We start from the raw sequence: 16958 nt of genomic DNA on the forward strand, positions 1-16958 counted from the left end.
CATTTAGGAGTCCTAAAGTTAGGACTCCTAACTTCTGTGAATACCGAAGTGAGTAAGTGTCTTCTGTGAATACCAAAATGAGTAAGTGCCTTCTGTGAATACGAAAATGGTAGTAAGTTTAGGATTTTGTCTAAAGTTAGTTCTGTGAATCGGGCCCTATATGATTAATACAATGTTTTTTGGGCCCGCAAGACATAATGTATGATTTTTTAAAATTAGTACACAAGTCCAAATCTGCCATAAAAGAAACAAAACCCATAATTAAAATGCGGAGTGCTTTAGGTGTGCGGCCCATCAGGACCGCATCATCCGCATATAAGAGTACGGGAAGTAGTTTACCATTGATTTTCGGTACATCGCATGTTAATTTAGACATGGATTTATTTAATTCATTTATATAGAGAATAAAAAGTAGGGGGGCCAAGACACAACCTTGTCTGCCCCCCTGCCAATTAAAATATCCCCGGAGACCTCTCCCTCATTGTTTATCCTTACCCGAGCTTTTAGGTCTCTATGCAAATGTGCCAAAAAATAAACAAGTGACTTATCCAGCCCGTAATTTAATAAAATCTCCCATAATTGTGATCGGTTAACAAAATCAAAGGCTGAAGATAAGTCCATAAAACCCAAATACAAGAGGACTTTTTTGGCGATGGTATATTTGACTAATATAAGGTTTAGGTTGAGACACTGTTCTACAGTTCCCACATTACTTCTGAATCCCAGCTGAAAAGAATTTAAAATTTGATTATCCTCTGCCCAATTCCTAATTTTATTAAAAATCACTCTGCCCAAAATCTTTAGTGTGTTATCAATTAAAGATATAGGACGGTAGCCACTGGGATTTGATCTATCGTTCTTCTTGAAGATGGGCACGATGATACTGGTTGACCAGGTTTTCGGAATTGTAGTGTTGGGCAGATTATTAAAAACATTACAAAGTAAAGGGGACCAAAAATCGGGTTCGGATTTAATAAGGTCGATTGATAACCCATCAGGGCCTGGGGCTTTATTCCCTGCACTATGATTTATGGCATCTTCAACTTCAGTTATAGTTATAACAACCTTATTAGCAGGATAGTGATAATCAATAGTTGCTGTTGGAGCTGTATATATTCTTGCAAAATGCTCCTCCCAGGACTTACTAGATATGTTACAATTTATAGCTGTTACATTTGAACCAATGGACCTCATAGCTTTCACCGCGCCCCAAAACCCAGTTACATCTTTAGTTGCAGCAGTACATGCAAGGGAGTCCCACCTCTCCTTCAATAACTCCTCAGTTCGTGATTTAATTGCTTTCTTATAGCGTCCTCTCAGGGTTTTGACCAAGGTCATGTCCCTGGGTTTTTGGGCTAATGCCTCACGGAGGTCACGGTTTGCCCGTGAACAGATGCCGTTAAACCATCTGGGGTTCTTACTTTGTATCCTAACAGGCTTAGAAATGTCCTGTTTAATGCCAGCACATAACCCAGTAAAGGCCTGAATAATCTCTATATCAGGGCATCCACTAGACAGGCACGTCTCCACAAGTAAGGGATAAGATTTTATAATTTGTGCAAGTAGGGCCTTGTTATCTATGCCCTTCCAAATTACTTTGAGTTTGTCGGTGGATGCCACCAGATTCTGTGCCCCTATTTCTTTTCGTTTAGTAAATTTGTTAACAAAACTAATAATTGTCAGAATTGGGTTGTGGTCACTATAGCTAGTGCATAAAACTTCCGCCTTAATTAAACAATTCTCAAGGAATGAGGATATAAAAACGTAATCAATGGTCGATGAGCAGCCACGACCTCTAAAGGTAGGCAGTGGACTTTTATCAGACATACAACCAACTTTCTCCATAACATTAACTAAATCCCTGGTCGATAGATGATTAAACAATTCTTCCCCACTTTTGCACGGAATTAGCAGGACTGATGTAACTATGGTATTGTCCATTCTTTTGTGCAAATGCGCATTAAAATCACCTCCTAAACAAATTCCGTCCAATTTACCAAACCTTTTTTATTCCAGCATTTTATCAATTAAATCAAATAAAATAATAAAACTCCTATTAGGCAGTGATCTAAAATCATTATTATAAAAATGTATAAAACATAACGTAATCCCATTCGAATAGAGTGTAGCCTGAAGGTGACTGTCATTTGTTTCCAAGGGTTTGGTGCTACTTCCTGCAGTGATCTTTATCCATGTGGATAATCCCCCACTAGGTCGACCAACTTCAGGGCTTGGGACAGTACTATTATAGCAGACAAAACCCTCAAGGAACAAATTGCTAGTACTCCATGTTTCCTGAAACATCAAAACATCAAAACTGCCAACCATGTTGGTCCACTCTACTATGTTCATTTTGGATTTTAGACCAGCAATATTCCAGCTCAGTATTTTTAAATGTTGATCAGTAGGCATGGGTTCACTAGTGACAGGGCAAAGAGGCAACAATTCTACCGGGCGAGACTTTTGAGGATTCCCGGTGGAGCTGGGTTTGATCATGACCTGGTTACCCATTTGTGTATCCCAAGATTGTACTACACTGTTTGAGGGTTCACTCAGTAGTCAATCCTGCCCCTCTAAATCAGACAGGGCGGCAAACCGGTTATGTACAAAATGAGACAAAGTGTTTGAATAATGGGTTCTTTGCAGTGGTCTATAAAAAAAGCCAAGTGGTAGTGAAGTTATGGCCGTTGGGGTGCTAAGAAGGATAGTGTTACGTTTTAGGATGCCTTTCACCATAGGGGGATGCCTAAAATTCACAACTATACAATCGCCCATAATATTTTTAGTTGAGGATCCTACCCATGCCACCCGTCGCACCATCAGGATTTCGTTAACAGTCTCCATGCCCATCCCCTTATACCTGGATAACCAATCAATGCACTTATTCTTGAGTTGATCCCAAGACTCACTTTGGTCTTCATACAGGGGGGGTACACCAGCTAAAACTAGAACATAAGGACATGCTTCTGGCGGCAAATTAGGTACAGTATCGGCATGTTTTTTAACCCGAGTGACAAGAATAGGCTCGTTGTTTGGGTGTGGTATTGATTTTGTATGTGCTGCCGCAGGTGGGGTAGGAGGGGCCACTATTGGCAGTGAGATGAGACAAGAAGGTTTGGTTGCCACAGGGGCGTTTAACAAGGGCAATGTACTAACCGAGGTGCTAGGCATGGAATTACAAGGCAAGCTCTTCTTGTTACCATTACACTTTTCAGATATATTGTCTGCGCCAGGAATAATACAGTTGCCGCTCCCCCCTACAATGCCTTTGTAAATTGTCTCCATATCTTTCAATAAACGTTCACCCCTGTTTTGGTCAGTAATAATAGTCCCTTTTCTTTTCGTATCTTCTTTTTTCACCAGGCTTTCCTATCTATCCAAACGTTTAAAAATATGATTAAACTGTTTATCCATTAGACTTTTCAAATGCTTAAAAGTGGTGTCCACTATGGTGTCAATTAAGTTCTCATTTGGCCTCCCTTGCGTGCCATTTACAAATATTGGCTCAGTTTGTGTGCACATAGAATTGGATTCTGCTGTAGTTGTGGTCAGATCAACAGAACTGTTGGGTAAGCCATCTAGTTGTGTGCTCGTGCTAGATAACACCCCGCTTAATGTGGTTTTTCCTCGTAGCCACATGCTCTGAGGGGTTGGTTGGGTTTTATTATTGCGAGGGTATTGTTTCCTCTTGCTGATAGGCATCTGGATGTTGCCTTTCTTCCTTTCCCCCCTGCAATCTTTACGTTTTGGGCCGGGTTGGTGATGCTAAAATCAACTTCAATAACCTGCTGGGAGTCTACAATGTCAACAGTATCAATGATATTCTTGTCAATCACCGAGGCCACAGATGGATTTTCGGGAAAGGTGGGATTAACAATTGCAATACTTGGTGTTAACGGCACAGGGGCTGTGAGGTCATCATTCTCAGAGCCACCAGGCATATGTAGGGACGATGCTGTTTGGCCCAGGGATAATCTCCGTTCAGTATTTTCAATTTCGGATGTTACCAGCATGAAAGCATTTTCGAGCATGCTTTGAAAGGAAGGCGGAACGATGGGGGAACTTCTAGAACCCTGGGCAGATGTAATGATAGTACGTTTTCCCATAGTTAGGTTATGCACTCACCTCGCTACTTAGTGGGGTGGCCCGGCCCAGCCTCTTCCGGCCTCTGACGGGTGCAGACGGGCCCGCTCGCGCGTGTCCCGCGCTGCGGGAGGCGTGCGCGGCTTAAGTGGCGCTTCGCCGCGTCACCGCTGCAGGGTTGCTGGGACTAGTAGTCCTGTGAGAGATGCTGGCCGTTCCCCTCACGGCTTTGGCAAAGGACGAAGCAAAGAGGTTAAGCCGTTCCCCTCACGGCGTTCGTAGGAGCAAGGACGATAGCAGAGAGGTAAGCCGTTCCCCTCAAGGCGTTTGCGGGTCTCAAACGCCGTGACATTAGAATGGCTCTTTATCTCTCTGATAGATATTGTTATAATTATTATCCACATTAGAATAGCTCTTTATCTCTCTGATAGATATTGTCATTATTAATATCAGTATCTCTCTGATAGTTATTGTTATAATTAATATCAACATTAGAATAACTCTTTATCTCTCAGATAGATATTGTTATTCTTAATACCATTAGAATAGCTCTTTATCTCTCTGATAGATATTGTTATTATTAATATAAATATTAGAATAACTCTTTATCTCTCTGATAGATATTGTTATTATTAATATCAACATTAGATTAGCTCTTTATCTCTCTGATAGATATTGTTATAATTAATATCAACATTAGAATAGCTCTTTATCTCTATGATAGATATTGTTATTATTAATATCAACATTAGAATAACTCTTTATCTCTCTGATAGATATTGTTATTGTTAATAACATTAGAATAGCTCTTTATCTCTCTGATAGATATTGTTATAATTAATATCAACATTAGAATAGATCTTTATCTCTATGATAGATATTGTTATTATTAATATCAACATTAGATTAGCTCTTTATCTCTCTGATAGATATTGTTATAATTAATATCAACATTAGAATAGCTCTTTATCTCTCCGATAGATATTGTTATTATTAATATCCACACTAGAATAGCTCTTTATCTCTCCGATAGATATTGTTATTATTAATATCCACATTAAAATAGCTCTTTATCTCTCCGATAGATATTGTTATTATTAATATCAACATTAGAATAGCTCTTTAACTCTCTGATAGATATTGTTATTATTAATATCAACATTAGAATAGCTCTTTATCTCTCTGATATTGTTATTATTGATATCAACATTAGATTAGCTCTTTATCGCTCTGATAGATATTGTTATTATAAATATCAACATTAGAATTGCTCTTTATCTCTCTGATATTGTTATTATAAATATCAACATTAGAATATCTCTTTATGTCTCTGATAGATATTGTTATTATCGACATTAGAAAAGCGCTTTATCTCTCTGATAGATATTGTTCTTATCGACATTAAAATAGCTCTTTATCTCGTTGATAGATATTGTTATTATGAATATCAACATTAGAATAACTCTTTATCTCTCTGATAGATATTGTTATTATTAATATCAACATTAGATTAGCTCTTTATCTCTCTGATAGATATTATTATTAATATCAACATTAGATTAGCTCTTTATCTCTCTGATAGATATTGTTATTATAAATATCAACATTAGAATATCTATTTATCTCTCTGACAGATATTATTATCGACAATAGAATACCACTTTAACTCTGTGATAGATATTTTTATTATAAATATCAACATTAGAATATATCTTTATCTCACTGATAGATATTGTTATTATCGACATTAGAAAAGCGCTTTATCTCTCTGATAGATATTGTTATTATCGACATTAAAATAGATCTTTATCTCGTTGATAGATATTGTTATTATTAATATCAACATTAGAATAGCTCTTTATCTCTCTGATCGATATTGTTATTATCGACATTAGAATAGCTCTTCATCTCTCTGATAGATATTGTTATTATTAATATCAACATTAGAATAGCTCTTTATCTCTCTGATCGATATTGTTATTATCGACATTAGAATAACTCTTTATCTCTCTGATAGATATTGTTATTATTAATATCAACATTAGATTAGCTCTTTATCACTCTGATAGATATTATTATCGACAATAGAATACCACTTTAACTCTGTGATAGATATTTTAATATAAATATCAACATTAGAATATCTCCTTATCTCTCTGATAGATATTGTTATTATCGACATTAGAATAGCTCTTCATCTCTCTGATATTGTTATTATCAATATCAACATTAGAATAGCTCTTCATCTCTCTGATAGATATTGTTATAATTAATATCAACATTAGAATAGCTCTTTATCTCTCTGATAGATATTGTTATTATTAATATCCACATTAGAATAGCTCTTTATCTCTCTGATCGATATTGTTATTATCGACATTAGAATAGCTCTTCATCTCTCTGATAGATATTGTTATAATTAATATCAAATTTAGAATACTTCTTTATCTCTCTGATAGATATTGTTATTATCGACATTAGAATAGTTCTTTAGCTCTCTGATAGATATTGTTATTATCAACATTAGAATAGCGCTTTGTTCCTCTCACAGATACTGTTATTTTTATCAACATGAGAATAGCACTTTTTCCCATCAATAGATATTATCAACATCAATTTAGCTCATTATTACATTGATATTTGCATTATTAATGTCATTCGTATCACTCTTTAATCCTTTGATACAGTTATTGACATTAGTACTGCACTATAACTAACGGATAGCTATGGCTATAATCATAGACACCATAAGAGCGCTTTATCCCACTGATAGATGTTGTTATTTTTATTGACATCAGTGTAGCTCATTAAGTCACTGATATAAATTGCTTCTATCATCAACATCTGTAAAGCTCTTTGACCCTGTGGGGTACAGCTTTCAGGTGACGCACGTCCTTCTTGACTAATGCCGATTAAGAAGTGCGAGTTTTGCCTCTCTCCTCCTACTTTTGTCTTCTTTACTCTGGACTCAACCAAGGATGCTGCTTCTGCCTGTTAGTTTGTGTGTCCACCTCTTGGTGTCCTTATTGGCTTATGACACTGAGATCTTGTGTCAAGATGGGAACATGGAGTCCGCTGCAGGCAGGGTCTACGTTGGTTTAACAGCAATCAGCACCTTGATTCTTCGCATCCTCATACATCATTATCTAGAAATAAGAAACTTGGCTATATTCTCTGTCATCTTTCGTGGTCCCTGAAGTGGACATGAGCGCTTAGCCTTAAGTGGAAGTGAGGAGAACATTTACGTGTTCTTGAATCAAGAGGTGTGACTTGCTACTGCTCTCTTTGTTCACTGTTTCCAAAGTTCCTTCCACTGTATATCTTTTCTAATCCCCTCAATGGTTTCTCCTTAGGATGAACTCAGAGGACAAGCCGAATGTCATCTACAAAGCAGCCACGACAGAGGAGAACATCGCTTAGGCGATCTGCAACATAACACACTGGGAATTATTCAAGAAGAAGAAGAAGAACAGGCGCCAACAAGCAGCCAAATAAACAGCATGATGTGAACTCATGTATCAGAACGCCTGCAGTGACGTCACAAAAACCCAACGCAACACGTCATCAGCACTGAGAGACTGTCCTCATTTCATTGTAACAATGGCAAGCTGCTGAGGCAGATCCCTTCATCACCTGACGCACAAACATAGGCCCTGTCATCCCAAGCCTGGCACTACCCCATGTCAACACCCACCACAGCTAAACAAACCCTGAATCTAGCTCTTAAGAAGCACACCACCATGCCTTCAACTGGTGCAATGTTACATAGATCACACAACACAAACAGAGAGAATCAGACCACCTCCCTTCACATGAGAGACAATATTTTCACACAACAATTGAACACATCAAAAGCACTATACTAGGTCCAGGGCCCTGTAGTACTATAAATCTAATCCCATGGCATATGGCATAAATATGGAGGTGAATTCATTCTAATGATGAAACGTCAGCAGAGTGACCTCTTACAGACCGCGTCACAGTCTAGTGGTGCTCATAGACACCTGCCTGATTCCAAGCTCTGTCCTTCAAGTTCTCTCCCTTCAGCAACATTCTCATGTTTGCTCATAGCTCATGTGATTGTTCAGTTTCTTATCCTAAATCTCACAAACTTGCAGTCAACCAGTGTCCTAACTCTTTGAAGTTTAAATGTTAATCTTCAGAAATGTATGTGCAAAAAGGATTATGACTCCTTTACAAATGATCAGTTTATTCATAAGTCCCATTCTAGTCATCAACAGTGAATGTCTGCCTTTCTGATCCTAATATTACACCTTTCTACCACTGTCCTTGGATGTTTCTATCTTATTACCCACTTTGCAGAGCTCTCCATCCGCCAGCAGTCTAGCCGAGAGATCACAGCACTCAAGCCAAGTTCCTTCACAGCTGTCTATACCGCTGATATCAACACATATACAAGAATTTTACGAAAGTCAATGCCTAACAGGCATCAAGAATTCTAACCAACATGCGTCTGCACAGACCTTTGTCAAATGACCATGCTTCCATACCTCAGTACATTAAGTATGCTTGCAGATGTTTGGCCAATCAGTGTCCTTACAGATTTACCTGAGAGTCTCTACAAATCGTAATCCATTGCGTCTTTTTAGATCTGTGTCCATTAGTGTCTTTCATATCAAAATCTAATAATTGGTTCCAGATCTCAGTCTTCTATGTTTCTTGGCATATCTGAACTCAAATAAGTGTCCTTTCTTAACCTAATGTAAAATGTATCATTGTAAATACTAATCTAGCGAGAATAGTTACAGATCTCAATGTAACAATTGTCCCATTAGACAACATTCCAAAAAGACACATGCTAATGTGCATCCTTACTAATCTAAATCCAACAAGGATATTTTCATATCTCTATGGCACAAGTATCTTACAGTTTTCGATAAAATAAAAGAACTCGACGTAATGGGTATCAAATCTAAACGCAATGAGTGCCTTCATAGACACCTACCCAATGGGTTATTTTAACTAATCTAGACAAAACGATTGTCTTCACAGATATCTACCAAATGGGTTATCTTAACGAATGCTAATTTAACGAGTGCCTTCATAGATATCTACCCAATAGGTTATTTTAACTAATCTAAATCCAACGAGTGCCTTAGCAGACATCTACCCAATGGGTTATCTTAAAAATTCTAAATCCAATGAGTGCCTTTGACAGACATCTACCCAATGGGTTATCTTAACTAATCTAAATCCAACGAGTGCCTTCACAGATATCTACTCAATATGTTATCTCTTAACTAATCTTAATCTAATGAGTCCCTTCACAGATATCTACTCAATCTGTTATTTCTTAACTAATCTTAATCTAATGAGTGCCTTGACAGACATCTACCCAATGGGTTATTTTAACTAATCTAGACAAAACGATTGTCTTCACAGATATCTACCAAATGGGTTATCTTAACGAATGCTAATTTAACGAGTGCCTTCATAGATATCTACCCAATAGGTTATTTTAACTAATCTAAATCCAACGAGTGCCTTAGCAGACATCTACCCAATGGGTTATCTTAAAAATTCTAAATCCAATGAGTGCCTTTGACAGACATCTACCCAATGGGTTATCTTAACTAATCTAAATCCAACGAGTGCCTTCACAGATATCTACTCAATATGTTATCTCTTAACTAATCTTAATCTAATGAGTCCCTTCACAGATATCTACTCAATCTGTTATCTCTTAACTTATCTTAATCTAATGAGTGCCTTGACAGACATCTACCCAATGGGTTATCTTAACTAATCTAAATCTAACGAGTCCCTTCACAGATATCTACTCAATCTGTTATCTCTTAACTAATCTTAATCTAATGAGTGTCTTCACAGATATCTACCCAACGGTTAGTTTAGCAAATCTAAATCCAATGGATGCCTTCGCATTTGCCTCCCCAATGGGTATCTTAATAAATCTAAATTCTATGAATGCCCTCACAGATAACTACTCAGCGGGTTAGCTTAACAAATCTAAATCCAACATGTGCCTTCATAAATATCTATTGATCTGGTTATCTTAACAAATTTAAATCCAATGTATGCCTTCACAGATATCTACCCTATGGGTATCTTAAGTAAACTAGAGTCAATCAGCGCCTTCGCAGATATCTACCCCATGGGTATCTTAACAAATCTAAATCCAATGTGTGCCTTCACAGATAACTACCTTATGGGTATCTTAACTAATGTAAATGAAGTGTATACCTTCACAGATATCTAGCCAACAGGTACCCTAACAGATCTAAATCCAGTGAATGCACTTACCGACCTCTATCAAATGGATCTGCTTACAGATATCTTTCAGGTGCCCTTGCAGATCTCAGTTCAATAAGTATCTTTACAGATCTTTAGTTAAAGGCTGTCCTAACTAATATCAATCCAATAAGTGTCCTTAAAGACATATGCTCTCCAAATCTAATGGGCATTCTTACAAATCGCTATCCGACAAGTGTCCTCACGGAGCTCAGTCCAATGAGTCCTTTTGAGCTCTAAGTATGTTTACCCTTCTCACTCCAAAACGTGTCTTTACACAGCTTGATTAAATGAGGGCTGTTAGCGGTTTCCGTTTGATGACTGCCTTATCAATCTCAATCCCGTAAGCGCCTTTCGAGGTCTCAGTTCAACGAGGTGTGCCAAGGTCTCAGTTCTAAATGTGTACTAACAGATGTGACTCAAGCGTATGCCCATAGATATTCTAACGTGTGTACCTGACAATATAGATCAAATCAGTGTTAATATCAGTGCTTTTACAGCTTTTAATTCACTGCACATATAGATCTATAGATCTCAGCCTGTCGGCCTGTCTTTACAGATCTCTCCCGGAGGGTACCCTATCAGATCTTTACACAATCAGTGTGCCAATAGATTTCAAACCAATGAGTGTCTTTAGAGACCTCTCTCCAACAAATACCTTTGCACTTCCTAATCCAGTGATAATTTACAATAGATCTCAATCAGCCAGTGCAGGTCTGGTTCCCCATAGTTCCCCATAGTTAAATCAAACCAATGCACAAACTAACAGATCAATCCAACGACTGCCTGGGCAGATTTCTTTCTGATAGGGTTCTTAATAAATAGCAGTTCACTGTGTCCCTAATGCTTTACTAGAGCACACGCCCCTGAATGAAATGAAATGAAAATTTCTGAAGTGCTCAATTACCCAGTGGCATCTAGGCGCTAACCTTACTAAGGAGAACTGAATGTGATACACCAAAGGCCAGGAGAGAGGCCCTACTGGTTAAATAGGCAGGTTTTGAGGCTTTTTCTGAATTCAAGCAGATTTGATTTTATTCTTAAGCTCCAGGGGTAAAGAGTTCCATATCCTGGCGGTACCTTCGAAGCATCTCTCACCCCATTTAGCTCTTTGAAGATATCACTCTTAGAAGTGTCCTTATGGCCTTTATCCCAAAAATGTCTTAAACATAAGCCATTTAATCAGTGCCTTATAGACCTCAGTCCCACTAGCATCACTTCTTCTCTCAGTCCAACAGGTGTCCTGGAAGTCAGTGTCCTCCGGGTATCTAAGCAGGAAGTATACCCGCGATGCCCTATTCAGCCAGTGTCCTCCGGGTATCTAATTAGGAAGTGTACCTGCGATGCCCTATTCAGCCAGTGTCCTCTGGGTATCTAAGCAGGAAGTATCCCGCGATGCCCTATTCAGCCAGTGTCCTCCATGAATCTAAGCAGGAAGTATACCCGCGATGCCCTATTCAGCCAGTGTCCTCCGGGTATCTGAGCAGGAAGTACACCTGCGTTGCCCTATTCAGCCAGTGTCCTCCGGGTATCTAAGCAGGAAGTATACCTGCGATGCCCTATTCAGCCAGTGTCCTCCGGGTATCTAAGCAGGAAGTATCTCTGTGATGCCCTATTCAGCCATAGTCCTCTGGGTATCTAAGCAGGAAGTATCCCCGCGATGCCCTATTCAGTCAGTGTCCTCCGAGTATCTAAGCAGGAAGTATACCCGCGATGCCCTATTCAGCCAGTGTCCGTGTTCATTGCAAACCAATGAACGTAGTCAAGGAAGAAAAAGAGACCGACAATCAGCGTGAATGAAGGCCTCGCTATGCAGCGAGGGTCCCTACAAATATCACTGCGATGAGTTTCCACACGTCCTTTTCCAAGTATCTGCATGGACCTCTTTTGAATTAATGTCTTTACATGTATGAATTCAACGAGCGTCTTTAGAGATCCCATCAAAGGAGTGTCCTTCCAAGCCTGACTTCATGAAGTGTCTGCACAACCTTTGTTTCCGACCAGTGTCTTTGATATCCTTCTCCGACCAGTGCTCTTAGTGATTGCGATCAGAGGTCTATCTGGATCGATATCTAATGGAAGTCCTTATAGCGAACACCGACCTTGTGCACTCACAGATCTCCATCCAAGGGGCTTCTCTACTGGTCTTTTTTCTGTGGTTTTCTCAGTCTCCCCCTCAGTCTAATAGTGCCTTCACGGATGCATGTCCAACGTTTGTCCTACTGGTCGCTGTCCAGGTCCACGCCAGTACGGCTCGATCGTATGAACCTCTAAACGGATCTCTGTCCAGCAATCATCTGCCGATCTCCTGGGACGCCATCATTCAATTATTGGTTACTTTTGTTATATCTAGGTTCTTTTTCCAGACACATGTTTCAGGGGCTAGAAGAGCAGAGCAAAACCCACTGGACTGTACTGAATAGCGACATGTTTAGCATTGTTTTATGAACCAAGACCTTGGTTTCCTTCTGTGGAGGATGTCTCGCTTCTAGGATGCCTGAGATCCTGGCACTGGTTGGGGCTTTCCTAGTTCTTCAACAGCCCTGTCCGCTCATGCCAGCAGCTGTTCTGTCAGTGGCTGCATGGTGTAATTAAAAGGTAGGAGTGAAACTCCAGATCCAGGGTGACCACGCGGACTCCCCAGGCTCAGGGTATTCTCAGAAGGAAGCGAGCCACGGTTTATATAAATACGTACCGCGCGAGAGGATGCGTAACGAGTCACTGGTCATACGCTCCAATGTTGCCATTGAGGTGTTCTGGTGACGTCATAAGCCACGAGGCCGAAGGCCTGAGATTCCCGGGATGGCAATATAGGGCCAAGATAAAGCACTTTTCTTCAAAGTGCAGCTTGCAAAGTGCACTGATTGGAATTCGAACATGTTTACCTTTCTTCAAAAACTGATGGCGGTCAGTGATGTAGGCGATTCTGCCGGTGTGGCGTCCATGGCTACATTTTGGATTTGCTGCACTTGCCACAGACTTTGCAGATTTCACCAAAACGCTGTTTCTGTCTCAAATGGATGCAATTAATTTTGAGAGACACTATGCCACATAATGTGCCTTTCTGCCACATACTTTTCTCATGAATACTGCATAATACTAGGAGCCCTGACAATGTTGTTTGGGAGTGGTCATTCTGATGCTATAATTCATATTTCACTGACAACCATAACATATTTACCTTATTTCCCGGCTTTCTGTAAACCACTGCATTTTGTGCAATAAAAGCACCAAAATATGTAATTTATGTTTATGTATTAGTAATTTTATTCAGCACTTCAAACTGCAACAGTTAATCAGCTCTTGTTCATTAACATCACCTAGTCGTTTGATAAATTTTATCAACGTTCTCGTTTTCCGAAAACACGGCAAATGTCGCTCAAGAACCTGGACACTGGGTGTTATATTATATCTTCCTCTATTAGACACCATTTATTATCGTTAAGCGCGTTCACAACACCCATTTCATTTATTTGAGGTTCACGCTTTGACTAACACACAGGTTTGTCGTGTCTGGGCACAAGGTAACTGCATGAGTGAATATCATTTTAAGCTAAATGGCCGCTTGGATCTCTCCTATCTCTACGCTTTCAGGAACATTTCCCCTGACGAAGGGTAGTCATCATACCCGAAATGCATTGTGGCGTATCCTTCAGCTGCACACAGAATTTTGGAATTCTTTGAACATTGCATTTGGGATAAACTCATGAATACAATGAGTATAACCTAATGGAGAACTATCAATAATAAACTATTGGTTTGAATTTGCTTGAAACCATTGGATTTATCTTTATATTTGAACCTACGATTTATTCGTAAACCATTGGCTGTGCTCAGGAGGGACACTACCCATACATGGCAGTGCAACAGTAGCCATTATTCCTACGTCTTGGTTTAGACGACGATTCCTCCCAGCACGCCCACAAATATTCAACAGTATTACACAACTACAGTTACGTATAGGTGTGCACGGTTCATCACCCATTGTAGTAGAATCGTAACCTCACGCCTTGCCACAAAGCCTGTGCTCTCTCCACAGGGTCTATGGTCCCCCAAATCTCCATCCATCCCTCATTCCTATATAGTCACTCAGCCAAATCGAAGCATATTTATTCATTTCCTAGTCGGAGGTGGATCAGTGATTGTGAAACTCTCCTGTTTATTGGGAACGACCACTGGCTGCTTTACGAAACGCAGGAGTCTACCACCATATGTTGTCTTAAACATGCATTTATATATAAATATTAAAAAAATCATATTTTATTACAAAAATCAAACATTTTTGGGACGATTAAACATGATGTTTGAAAACTGAATGTGTTATTTCTGCCTCAGAGTCTTCATTGGGGGCTTCTGTCCGGTATTTGTGTTGTTTTAATCCATGAGCAGGTTCTGACTGTCCTCTCTCACTGCACAAGTGGTCGGTGCTTTCTGGGTAAGGGCCCTCCTGGGTAAGGTGCGTGCTGGGTAAGGTGCATGCTGGGTAAGGTGCATACTGGGTAAGATGCCTCATGTGTAAGGACACTCCTGGGTAAGGTGTGTGCTGGGTAATGTGCATTGCCCAGCTCCTCTCTCCTTTGTCAGATGGGGTCTCAGTGATCAGACATACCACAGGGGGTGGAGCCAGCACTGTAGAGGGAAGGCACAGCCCTATTCAGGTCCCAGGTGCAACTCCTCCCTCCCATCTGCATGCAGATCTCTCTATTCATCATTGGACTGACTCACCCTGTCTCCTGGAGCCACCCACACCCCTCAGCTCCTGTCAATCACAAGCCAGACATGCAATTCACATCAGGCAGGCAGACACACAGCACACAGAAAGGCCAACTTCTAAAAGTGGCATTTCTCCAACAGTCACCAGAAATCTGCACACACCATTGGGCAGCATTTATCCTCACGAGTTCATACATACTAAACTTGCCCCTGTACTCCTCTCATACCAGGAATTACCATGGACACACATATCCCCTGTGCATTCCTATGGGAGGGCAGGCAAATCTCACCACACGCACTCAGAGAGCACATGCACTTTACACTGGGCCACAGTGCTAAAGTGCACAGAGGCCTAAAATCACTACCACCATGCCAGATCTTAAGGCAAAATGTTCAGGGGTGAACCAGCCAAAAAGGGCCAAGTCCAACACTGGGTAAGGTGCCTGCTGGATAAGGTGCTGCCTGGGTAAGGTGTCGCCTGGATAAGATAGATGCAGGGTAATGTGACTTGCTTAAGGTGCCACCTGGGTACGGTGCCTGCTGGAGAAGATACCGCCGGGATAAGGTGCCTGCTGGATAAGATAGATGCTGAGTAAGATGCCTGCTTGGTAAGGTGCTGCCTGGGTAAGGTGCCGTCTGCATACAATAGATCCTGGGCAACGTGCCTGCTGGGGAAGGTGCCTGCTGGATAAGGTGCCTCCTGGGTAAGATAGATGGTGGGTAAGGTGCCTTGCTTAAGGTTCCACCTGGGTACGGTGCCTCCTGGATAAGGTACCGCTGGGATAAGGTGCCAGCTGGATAAGGTGCCTCCTGGGCAAGGTGCCTCCTGGGTAAGGTGCATGCTGGGAAGGTGCCTGCTGGATAAGGTGCTACCTGTGTACGGTGCCTGCTGGATAAGATGCCGCCTGGTTAAGGTGCCTGCTGGATAAGGTGCCACCTTGGTAAGGTGCCTGCTGGGTAAGGTACATGCTTGGTAAGGCGCCTGCTGGGTAAGGTGCCTGGCACTGAGCAGTTGTGTGTGGACATCCCTGCCTATAGCAGGTGGGTTTATCACTGTGAGGATATCCTGGCACTGAGCAGCTGTGTGCACAGCCCTGCCTATGGTAGGTTGGTTCATCACTCGTGAGGGTATCCTGGTGCTGAGCAGGTGTGTGCGTAGCCCTGCCTATGGTAGGTGGGTTCATCACCCGCGAGGGTATCCTGGCGCTGAGCAGGTGTGTGCGTAGCCCTGCCTATGGTAGGTTGGTTCATCACCCGTGAGGGTATCCTGGTGCTGAGCGGTTGTGTGCGTAGCCCTGCCTATGATAGGTTGGTTCATCACTCGTGAGGGTATCCTGGTGCTGAGCAGGTGTGTGCGTAGCCCTGCCTATGGTAGGTTGGTTCATCACCCGCGAGGGTATCCTGGTGCTGAGCAGGTGTGTGCGTAGCCCTGCCTGCGGTAGGTTAGTTCATCACTCGTGAGGGTATCCTGGCACTGAGCAGGTGTGTGCGTAGCCCTGCCTATGGTAGGTTGGTTCATCACCCGCGAGGGTACCCTGGCGCTGAGCAGGTGTGTGCGTAGCCTTGCCTACGGTTGGTTGGTTCATCACTCGTGAGGGTATCCTGGTGCTGAGCAGGTGTGTGCGTAGCCCTGCCTACGGTAGGTTGGTTCATCACCCACGAGGGTATCCTGGTGCTGAGCAGGTGTGTGGGCTGAGCCCCGCCTACGGTAGGTTGGTTCATCACCCGCGAGGGTATCCTGGGGCTGAGCAGGTGTGTGCGTAGCCCTGCCTACGGTAGGTTGGTTCATCACCCGCGAGGGTAGCTGGCGCTGAGCAGGTGTGTGCGTAGCCCTGCCTATGGTAGGTTGGTTCATCACTCGTGAGGGTATCCTGGTGCTGAGCAGGTGTGTG

The 16958-nt window shown here is 41.4% G+C and overlaps 1 protein-coding gene across 2 annotated transcripts in view; it reads left to right on the top strand.

Annotated features, from left to right (window-relative positions):
* Window positions 1-14669, top strand: part of LOC146863617 (carbonic anhydrase 9-like) — an 891039-nt gene extending 876370 nt beyond the window's left edge. Inside the window, exon 14 of one of the 2 annotated variants that reach the window (XM_085627646.1) lies at window positions 7437-7776. In XM_085627646.1, the coding sequence (XP_085483772.1) occupies window positions 7437-7503 (67 nt within the window). In that variant the 3' untranslated portion in view covers window positions 7504-7776. Of the gene's footprint in view, window positions 1-7436 lie in introns of both variants that reach the window. The other variant, XM_085627648.1, reaches the window with a different exon arrangement.
* The last annotated feature ends 2289 nt before the right edge of the window (window positions 14670-16958 follow it).

This window comes from Triturus cristatus, chromosome 2_1 (assembly GCF_964204655.1).
Source record: "Triturus cristatus chromosome 2_1, aTriCri1.1, whole genome shotgun sequence".
In the NCBI taxonomy this organism is placed as follows: domain Eukaryota; kingdom Metazoa; phylum Chordata; class Amphibia; order Caudata; family Salamandridae; genus Triturus; species Triturus cristatus.